Genomic DNA, 11,484 nt, shown 5'->3' with positions numbered 1-11,484 from the left:
GTGAAGAGGCATGCCTTGAATGATGTCAAACTGCGTAAGACATCTACGTTTAGATTAATTGCAAATGCAAAAGCAACATGCCTGCTATGAACCCAGGCATGAATGCTTCCCAATTGCCTAGTAAAATTGTGGAAAACTTCTGGAATTCATTTCTGAATGAAGCAGCCAACAAAGAACCTATGTCTAATATTCCTGACTAATGTGGCATCATGCAATCACTCACAGAACCCTGTGCTATTTTTGTTTGGATTGCTCACTTCTATTACCACTCCATTCTATTTCCATTTTAGGGAAGTTGCTATTATTCACACTTGTCCCCTATCTTTACTGTTCCAGTTTTCATACACTTATGCCCAACAACTAGGGCACAAATTCCTATTATAAATCTTTGACAGCACAGTGAGACTGGTCTAGAATATATAATGTCACCAATATAGGATGTAATTACATTTGCTTGTGTTGTTCTGCTCCTCCAGTTTAAATTTTTATTATTTTCAAGGCTTATCCTCATTTTATATCAATGTCCATTATTCAGAAGTTGACTCTTAAGCCATTTAGTCAGTATTGTCAGCCCACTCATTAAGTTTTTAAATAGACACATTAAATTTTTCCTAACATCACACTCTTACTCTTGGAAGTGAGTTCCCTAAATGTCTATTTACACTTCACCGTCCTTCAACAGCCACAGAGGTAAGATGAACAGCACAAAAGGAGCATGTAAAGTGCCAATTTACCCAACTAGAGGGAGGAAAAGAAAAAAAAAAAAAAGCCCTCAACCCTCCAGCTGGTATAATCACATCCCTGACAAAAGGCAATTTAGGTTTAGTGTGGGTAACTTCTTTCAAAAGATGGTGCAAAGCACAGTATTTTGGCTACAACCTATGTCTGTAATACCAGACACCTAAAAGTACTCCCTACCCTCATGCTCTGGTGTTTCTCGCTCCGCAAGCCCTGCTTCCCATAAAGAGGCATTCTGTGTTTGCAGGCCAGAGAAAATACGTGACTGAATATGTTTCATTTTGGACACTTAGGAGAACACCATGGGTTAGCCAGTTTCATCACAGACACACAAAAAGCTCCTTGAATGACAGAAGTGAAAAAACAAAATCTTCTTGCCAGATCCACACAGGAGAGCAGAGCCAGATGCAGTTACGTTCACACTTTTAACCCTGACCTCTGTTCTCTCCTGACAGTTTGCTTCAGCGTCAGCCCACCTGCCTCTACATTCTTCTTCATACTTAAGGCTGCCTTGTTATCCTTCTCACTGAACCGTATCTTCCTTAATCCATCTATCTTCTTAGTGACATACCTTCCAACAAAATATAACCTAATGTTTCAGAGAAGCTAAATGGCAAACACTTTCTGGCATTAATGAGAGACCATTAACACTGTTCATTCCCTCCTGCACGTTCTAGCTCCTGGCATGTTTCACATTTTTAAGTACAGATTTGTGTCCCTAAAAAAAGCTAGTATGAAGGGGCTGTGGTTTCAATGGAGTAATTTAGCTCCAAATAATCCTTCTCCAAAAAAGCAAAGACAGCAGTATATGTTTTATAAGGTATCCGTAAAGAAGCAGTCAAGTGAGTATGGCAAAAGTAGGTGCGGAAAAAATAGGACAACAAGGGCAGGTGCCAGTAGTCACCATTCACAGAAGTCTGCACAACTACAATTATTTTAGCTTGACCTTTCTGTGGCTATGATTAGCAAAACCTCAATGATACATTTCCATCCTGAAGATTAAGTATTACGGATCATTTAATAATAATGGTACAAAATGATGTCTATAAAAAAAAAAAAAAGAGGTGTAAAAAGGATAACTTTGTTAAAAAATAATGTAAGAAAGTGTCCTGGTTTATAAATCTAATTAAAGACCCTACACAGAAATGCATCCTAAGTAGTAAGCATAGCTTGTTGGTGAAACTGTATCCACATCACATAGTCTATCCTGCCAAACTCTAAAAGCCTCACAGAATCAGGCCAGTCTTCTTAGAATAAAAGAACAGCAGACAATTTTAAATGTTACAAACTATTTCATTTTAGATTTTTAGTACTGCATTAGATGATGCAAAGTCAACATCAAAACAGTACGTTTCTGTTCTGCTGAAACAAAATACGTAACCAAAACCTCTCTTTCTTTCATCTGCTTCTTTTAATGCTTCATTTTCTCCAGGATTCTGAACTACATCATGTTTCAAAACACCGTAACAACCTGGCGCCTTTTTTTTTTTTTTTTTTTTTTACATCTTTTACACAGCTCTTGTAATAGCTGGAATCTTTCATACTTCACACGCTCTTCAGAGTCCCTTAGATCTATCTGAGAAGCGGTAGCAGAAAAATGATGTTTTAAGTTTAAAAAAAAAAAATGTATCGGAGGTTCATAATTAAAAAAAAATCACCTTAATTTTATCTGTATGCAATACGCTATTAGTATACAAGAATTTACAGGGTTTTACAACAATTAACTCACTTAAAAGTCTCCGCATTTCTACAATGTTTATTGTTGCACAATAAATTGATGAAGAAAGAAAACCTAAAAATTTAAGGATTAAATTATGAAATTAAGACATTTAGCTTCTCATTGAACTTGCGTGAGTTAATAAAATTATTGCAGCAAATGCTGCACTGAAACAATGCACTTACTTGGTACAATAACTAAATAGCCTGACATACTACATTTCACACACACAATTATCAAATGTGAAACTGTGATGCTCTGCATTTGTGTATTTTTTCTAAACAATGAGGATAAAAATGAATAACGAACAGTTACTTCAATCTGTCCAATTGGATCAGTGAACAGCCAAGTTTTGAAACAGCAGTACACATAACCACAAAGACTCACTGAACCAAAGAAAAGTCCATCTTGGAAGGGACCTTTGGAGACCGTATGATGCAACCTCCTGTTAAGGGCAGGGCATCAGACTAATTATCCAGGGCTCTTGTCCAGCCAAGTCTGAAATACTTCCAGCAAGAGAGACTCCACCTCTTTTCTGGGCAGCCTACTCCAATTGTTCTCAAGCTAAGAAGTTACTTCCTTATATTCAGACAGAATTTCCCCTGAAGCAACTTGTGTCCATTCCCCTTTTTTCCCCCCACTGTGCATCCTGGAGGAGAGGGTACCTCCATCTTCTCTCTAACTACCTTTTAGTTGCTTGGAGGATTGTGACTAGATTCCTCCAAGCCTTCCATTCCCAAATTCCTTCAACCTTTCTTCATTTGTCAAGTCCTTCAACCACCTAATCGTCTTTGTGGCCCTCTCCTGGACTGTCTCCAGCTTTTCAGTGAAGTAGAAAATTTAGCCATCCCTCTGTAACACTCATGAAAAAGGGCCCATTCTGCATATCATCTGCTCGAAAGTATCGGACTGCACACAGACTCAGGGTGGGCTGCGCCACCTTAACCTTGCATCATGCCTGTAATGTGTAATGCTTTAGCTTTTTTCGATGCACTTTTGGAGTAATAAGTGAACCTTATACCTTTACAATGCAGACTTGTTTAATTACCTCTTTTTAAAAGTCAGTTGAAAAATACCATGGAAATGAAGCTTTTCATACCAGTATTCATTTTGCACTCATCTTTACAACAGCAGTAAAATACTTGCAAAGCCTTTGATTACAAGATAAAGAAACAGTGTTAGAAGTGTTGCTGTCAAGAAATTTTTGGACACAAATAGTCAATATGGAAAAGAAGCTGCCATGCAGTTTCATGAATAATTTCAAAGAATATCACGCTGCTTTAGTTCTGCAGATTTTAATATGAAACAAATGCAAGTACTGACAATTTACCTTTAATTTCATTTGAAATGAGCAGCTTATTTTCTGTCTCCTCTTCTTCACACTCTTTGTTCTTTATGGAGTCCTTTGTTTGTAGTACCCCACTGAGGAAAATAAGATGTTCATTTTTTATTAATACATCATAAAAATCACTAACCATGATGACATCTCTTGCTAACAATGCTATTAACACTCCAGGATTCCCACACAAAGGATGCTGTATCTTCATAAAATAAAAAGAGGGTCTAATTGCTGACTTACACAGATGGCATGACTACTAACATGAATTCTGCAATGAAGGCTCAAGAGTAGTGTAAACTAAGATTACGTAAATCATATCAGCACACTTGACCTCATAACTGAAACTGGAAAATATAGAAATTAAGGTAGTGGATGTGTCCATGGCAGAACATGGGAAGAGGGAAGAACACATCTATAGCTACATCTCCTACAAACCCTTATTGGTTACCCAGGCCATTTTCAGGAGCTGTCTGAAACAACATCTACTCCTTTTTTCTCTGTACTGCCAATCTGTACTACCTTCAACAACCCCTCCAGCTCCTGTACCACCCTCACACACTGTTGTGCATCTGTTAACTATCTCACTGAAAAAATCCATACATATGCTTTTGTTACAGTTTTCATTACTTCTTACCCAACTACAAGAGCTGCTCTCTGCCTGCTACCTGTGGCTGCTCCCTCAGCTTTGCAGCCCAGACATGTGCAAACAGCAAACACTTTCCCCCTGTTGAGAAAAATGGGGCAAGAGAAGTGGAAATGAGTACTTCTAAAGGTGTGGGTGTATCTTCATAAAGACAGACCCTGGGAAGTTCCTTTTCAAACCCTGCCTTCAGAAGGTATTACTAGCCTGTGGCTTCTCACAGAAACTAAATTTATACGAGCTTACTGACATTAAGTGTGTATTTCCTTCTGCTTTTAAAAACTTGAGAATGCTTTGGCCAGTTCTTACTAAACCACCACAGATGCAGAGCTCCCAGAGATACTAAGTATGTAATGAATGTTTTCTAGAAACAGGCATCAGATAGAGCCTTGACTTTAAGATTACTCTAAGAAAGCTGACTACATGAACTCATGCTTTACTATGTACCAGAGAAGCAAGAAAAAATAATACCTTTACAGAGGTCTCAAAGCAGAGATAAAAAGCCAAACTAGAACTAACACCTTGTTAGACATCAGGTTTAGCTAACTTCAAAACACAAATCCACTCAACAAATTTAATTCCATTGTGTACATTTATACTATGAAATACAATTTATATATTAAATACTATAATATTATACTATATTAGTATATACTATTATGCTATTAAATAGAAGTAAGTATTTGGGAATAAATCAGCTAGGAATTGCAAGTTCACTGACATCAACAGAAATATATTTAACATGATATTAATAGTGCAAAATGAACACAACAAATCAGAAAATCCAGCCTTTGTAGTCTGATAGGACACAAATAATAATGGTATGAGAAGCAATGCCAGTGGAATACAGCAGCCATGCCTTCTTGACCCACAAAGGACTTCTCCACAGTGTCTTCCTTGGAAATATCACTTGCATTTATTCACTTTAAAATTCTCTTCCTAACCTCCACAATCACAGAAAACTTCTAAAGTAAGATGCTACAAAGTAGTGCAATCAATTCTGAAGTCAAAGATTACTGTAATTTAATATAAGGAAGAGAGAGACCACCAAAACCTGTGAGGAAATGTGTCTTCTGATTTTCTTGAGGACAATTTTCATAACAACATACATTCAGAAATTTTATGTCACAAAATACAAGACAGTATCATGAATTGAAGGTTTCGGGGAAGGGGTTGGAAGATAAATATATTTTTCTTTTAAGAGGTAATACCATTTGATTCCCAAGCCTGAGTATTCATCTTCCTCAAATGTAAATGTTTCCAGAGAGGAATTCCTATTACAGTGAAATCATTTTGCTACTCTGAAGACAGTATAAAGACACATTAAAATTAAAACTGAATATACTGTAGGCATGTAATTTTTATTTGAAGCACTGGAACAGGTTGCCCAGAGAAGCTGTGGATGCCCCATCCCTGGCTGTCTTCAAGGCCAGGCTAGATGGGGCTTTGAGCAACCTGGTCTAGTGAAAGGTGTCCCTGCCCATGGCAGGGGGGTTGGAACTAGATGGGCTTTAAGGTCCCTTCCAACCCAAAACATTCTATTATTTTGAATTTTAATCTCAGGAACATTCCAAAGAAGTATAATGCAGTTTTTATGTACATATTTTTGCAAACCAAAGTTTTCTATATAATTGTTTGTATGCACAGATATCTCTTAATAATTTACAAAAAAAAAAAAAGACAACAGTAAGTGGAACTGGAAATCAGTTGAGTTCCACTTGGATATAACACAGCAAAGTAAATCTAAAGGCTGGTTGCATATGCAGTTGGTTCATCAATCGAAGACTTCTATGAAACAAAAGATTACCTGCAACATGAAGGTATACACAACTGTACTGAAGTCAAACATAATTAAATCCACACTAGAAGCTCAGCAGCTAAAGAGCACACAAGTATACATAGCTATGTCTTCAATTATGCATGTGTACTTTGAACACAGGGCTAAGACGACCCACTGGGTACTGCAATAATCAGATGCTCAATATTTTATAACTCTAGCCGTTCATATATACCTGAAGTTGTGAACACTATTTTTCATGCCTTTTTAAAAGGAAATTTATTCAACTAAAAGTCCTCTCTGGCTATGCTGGATACATAAAGAACGTGGAAAGCTAGATGATAAAATGCAGATAGTCATCAGTGTATTTAAACAGTTCAAACACAAACTGCAAAGCCTCTGGGTAGTTCAGAGTTGCACAAGGCTATCACTCTGCATGAAAATGACTCAATAAAGGATACTTATGCTATCTGTTGCATGTTCTGCATGAAAATGACTCAATAAAGGCAACAGATAGCATAAGTATCATGCTTTTTAGGGCTTCATAAGGATAACACCCTCTAAAAAATGAAAGACCACATAAATTGCTCTTCAATTAATTTTAAGAGATATTCTGTAAAGCCAATGTTTATTTCTAAAAGTAAGATGAATTTATTACAATTATAGTTAACATGATGAATGACAACTCCAACTGAATACAGGCCATTTCTGAACTGCACATGAAACTGCCTTCTGTCTTTTTTTTGCTGTTTAAATTCATGTGAGTGACTAGTGAATGCTATTTTTTGGTGATAAGGAAATTACATCAACCCTTCTTGATGCTCTACTTGATCTTTTTCAATACCTACTTGATCTTTTTCAATATTACTTTAATAATATCTCCTGATTGAAATAATGTGAAAGAATGTTCGAAAGAAAAGCTGGCCGATTTTAAAAGATGCAAAAAGATAGGGTTTTTATACCATAGACTTTATTGGTGCAAGCTTGGAAACTCTCTTGTCATTTTTTGTCAAAAAGATATTCCAAAACTTGAGAGTTAAGGAATTCCTTTTCATTTTTAAACATAGGTGCATATTTGTGCATGTACAATAACATTGGTACAGTAGAAGGATCTCAACTTCAGATAATTCCCTGTCTTGTAGTATTTTTCCTCTCCTCTCTGATACACATATTTATTTCTTAAATACTTTGTAACACTTCCTCTCTATTTCTAAAACAAAAGACAGCTGAAATAACTACCACCTCTTTCCCACTGCTTCCAAGAATTCCATGGACAAACCACCATCCTGCACTGTCTGGTAAGTTGCATTTTAAACTGACAGGCTCCAACCAACCACCCATACTTTGAACTGAACTGATAATTACCCAGGTGCCTTCTTATCTTTCACATCACATAACAGGGGCTTCTTGCAAAGAGATTTACTTTCTGCCTCTTCCTGCTTAGTTGTTTCTGATGCCGTTTTCCCAGATGATCGATTGTGACCTGGAGATTTCACACCTCCATGACACGGGCTGGGACATTTTCTGTCACTGTTTAAAACAAATTTTTTTTACCGCTGAATTGTTGTTCAACTTAATTTCTCTACGGGTAAAGAGTCATTAGTATAAATGAAGAAATAGAAGGTTTTTGTTTGTTTTCAGAAATATGCAGAAGTGTCTTACTTGCCACCAACAAAACTGTATGCATGGGATTTTCAGAAAATCACAATACAGAACTCTCTTCATGAAATCAAAGGTAAAATGTTTAAGCAATTCAGCAGCAACAGAATTTGCCTAACATTATTTTTGATAATAAGATCTCCACTTCAAATATCTGTAACACAAGCAAACTTTGAAGTATCATTTTCCTCCTATCCCTTCTTTCCCTTTCACAATATACCCTTATGCAGTCAGGAACCTGGGCTACCTGTCAGTGGGTAACTGAGTCACTATGGATTTCTACAACCCTACACTTGTAAGAACAATTGAACCAGGCAGTTCTCTTTGACAGCTGAATATTTTGGTGTTTTAAGCACGAAGCTGAAGCTGACTCCGAGAATGTAATTTAAAACACCATCTATTGAAAATATGTGGTCATTACAATGGGACCTGGAAATATTCACTACAAACATTCACATTTACATTAATGTAGCCCTTGAAATACTTCTTCCCTGTGAGGGTGACAGAGCACTGGAACAGGCTGCCCAGAGAGGTGGTGGAGTCTCCTTCCCTGGAGCCTTTCAAAAGCCACCTGGATTTGTTCCTGTGTGATCTACTCTAGGTGATCCTGCTCTGGCAGGGGATTAGACGTCCCTTCCAACCCTCACCACTCTGTGAATCTGTGTGAATCTGTGAACAGAATGGAAAACCTCTCTTCCTTTCCTTCTTAAATTGCCTGTGTATCCCCACAGCCCGAAACAAGCACAGGAATTGGGCGTCCACAATTTCTGATGGAAAATCATCATCAGAAAATCATCATCTTGGTATCACATCCCTTGGCTTTTTCCCAGTGGTGCTGCTCAAAGCTTCAGCTACAGATTTCAGCATTGTCCTTGTGAAACTCACTCCTAGTAATTTGATTCCCCACTCCCACAATAAAGACAGAATCCATAGTGGCTATTCTTCAAAGAGCAACATTAATTTACAATCACATCAATAAGGCCACTCCAGCAAACAAAAGAATCATTTTCTTAAGTGAAACCAACTGGCAAACAATGCATTTTAAATTCCAATTAATCATTTAGTAGGCTAGATAGTCACACTGAAGATTAAACCAAACTCTCTTTAAATCATACACAGTAAAATCAGCATCAGTCTTGGACAGCTCAGTGACCTTTTTGATAAAGACTGATTAAACCATTTCTTCCCTGTAAATGAAAATGCAGATAAATAGGCAGGCCCTTCTGAAACCACTCAGCCATTACACAACTACAAATTATGTTGCAGAACACTGAAATCAAGTACTGCTGTTAGTCACGGACATCGCTTCAATTGTAATTACTTGATTACAGGAGAGGTCGATCTTTCACTTGCTTCCACTTTTCTGTTTCTCTGGACAGGACTGGCTGCAGGCATCTCCCCGCTCAATCGGTCAGGTAAGAGGCTTTCTTTGTTCAAGTTCATTTCAGAATATGGGCAGCTGACCGCGCTGGAAGTTGAAGAAGAGAAATGCCTCCTTATTCTCAGACACTTTACTGACCTCATCAGTTCAAATGAAATGATATCAGAGTTTTCTAGAAGTAGATGCAATCAATTAATATAAAGATGAAAAAGAAATGCAGCAAGTAGTCAACTTCATAATGTTAATAAATCCACTGATTAAAAACCTCAACCTGAATGTTTTTCACATTTCCTTTTGACAGCAATTTATGCAACACAAATTGTATTAATTTATATCACAGCATACATTCTGGAAAATTGCTTGATGAATGTTTAGCCGGTGCCCTCATATCTTTAGCAGTATTCTACACATAACATACAGGGTGCCTTTGACTATATACCCACCTCTCTACAAACAAAATCGTATTCCCACTGCTATTTTTCCTGCAAAGGAGGGTATTTCTACTATGTAATGTCCACACAAAAGCTGCATTGCAAGGCCACAATATGAGGAATGCAATGTTTAACTGGTTAGTCAGGTGACATACACTTCAAAGATAACAACCCAAATTCTGAAAGGTATATATATGCCACGACAGTGAATAACATGCTCAGTTTTCAAATCCCTATTTAAGATACAGGAGAGCCTGAGTCATGACACTAACTGTGTTCTAAAAATCATGCTTTCCTATTCACCTGCTTTATTATAAGGTAAAATGTAAAGCCCCCAAGTCCTGAGATTTTGTTTTATTTTCTTTACAAGAATGTAACTATGTGCCTTTCCACAAACTGCTTCAATGTTGTATTTGTTTCCCTGATTGTTACATGCATGATTTCCAAACACAAGTCTCCAATATAAACAAGTTTACCTTGCCAGCCATATGCCTTGCCACCTCCAAATTACAAAAACTAAATAGAAAACCAATAGATCTCATTATCATGTTCATTTTACAAAGCACAGAATAAAAAATAATTTTAAAAAACCCTTTTATTCAAAATATGCCCCACATTCTCTTTTCTTCTGCCAACAAAGCTCTGGATTCACAGTGAGTATGAATCAACTGCTATCACGAGACTGGACAAATATTAGTAATCTAATTTGGGTGAAAATGACAGTATCAGCCTTTTTTTTTTTTAACACTTGTATAGCTGTGCTGTACTTGAATTATGGAGGAAAAACATGGCAGCAGGATAGAATTTCTGCTTTTCTAATCAAGATGTTTGATCCCTGTTTAAGGCCACTCCAAGCAGATGGTGTTCCACAACATCCTGTACAGTGTTTTCAAGGGACAGATAGCCACCCATCCCCAGAGGATCTACACAGCAGTTATCTTTGCCGCCTTCTGAAGAACTGGGCGGTAGTCCCAGCACTTCCTCTGAGATACAGGCACTTCAGTATTTTTGCTAGGAGAACCCTCATACCACAAGTTTACATAGCAGAATAAGATATAGCCAAACGGGTGGCCAGTCTCTAAAGCACTACTCTTGAAATGGGGAATTTTTTTGTTAATGAAAAAGTTTTAAAGACATGGAACAAAACATACAAAGAAAAATTTAACTTGGAGCATTTAGCTTTCATCTCTAATTCTTCTTACGCAGAATATGGCATTTTATTTTAGATTTATTTATATTCCTCTACTTACATTTACTTTTGAACCTACACGTTTCGTCTGTCTTAGGACTAGCCTCTGCTAGATGTCTGAAAAGAACAAAAAAACCCCATGAATTGAAAGGTGGGGAAGGAAAGAAGAACACTAGGGAAGAGGGGAAGTTGTTTTATATTCTCAATTCTTTATATTGCTACATCTATCACAATGATGGCTTTTTTCCCTTTCAAATGAGCTACAAGATGAAAGATACAGGTTTCTATTCAGAAAAAGGTTTTAAGGAGACAATGCTAGTGGGATTTAAGCTCTTGCTGAGACAAACTCATATCACTGTGATGAAATACAGTTATCAAAAACTCAGGAGTATATTGGTTAATCTCGGTTCTGCCATTGCTATCAGGCAAAGCATGTAATCTTCTTTTGGCTTCCGAAGCTCACAGGGGTATTTGGAGGCTTAATGTTTTTAAGCAGTTAGGGGGTTGTTTTAAGGAAACACTAAACACTACCAATGTGGTATTTAACTTCAGCTGTGTATTATTAAACAAGCCTTACACCACAATGAAATCTGACACAATTTCATGTTCAGCA

General features: G+C 37.1%; 1 protein-coding gene across 1 annotated transcript in view; it reads right to left on the bottom strand.

The window, feature by feature from the left end:
* The window catches only part of L3MBTL3 (l(3)mbt-like 3 (Drosophila)), a 71,332-nt gene that overhangs the window by 5,108 nt on the left and 54,740 nt on the right, over positions 1–11,484 (bottom strand). The window contains exons 16-18 of the mRNA XM_010158452.1: positions 9,192–9,338; positions 7,577–7,741; positions 3,786–3,877 (exon numbers count right to left, since the gene is read on the bottom strand). Coding sequence (XP_010156754.1) covers positions 3,786–3,877; positions 7,577–7,741; positions 9,192–9,338 — 404 coding nt within the window. The remainder of the gene's footprint in view (positions 1–3,785; positions 3,878–7,576; positions 7,742–9,191; positions 9,339–11,484) is intronic.

This window comes from Eurypyga helias, unplaced genomic scaffold, assembly GCF_000690775.1.
Source record: "Eurypyga helias isolate BGI_N326 unplaced genomic scaffold, ASM69077v1 scaffold14749, whole genome shotgun sequence".
Classification (NCBI taxonomy): domain Eukaryota; kingdom Metazoa; phylum Chordata; class Aves; order Eurypygiformes; family Eurypygidae; genus Eurypyga; species Eurypyga helias.
This window is presented reverse-complemented; position numbering and strand designations above follow the sequence as displayed.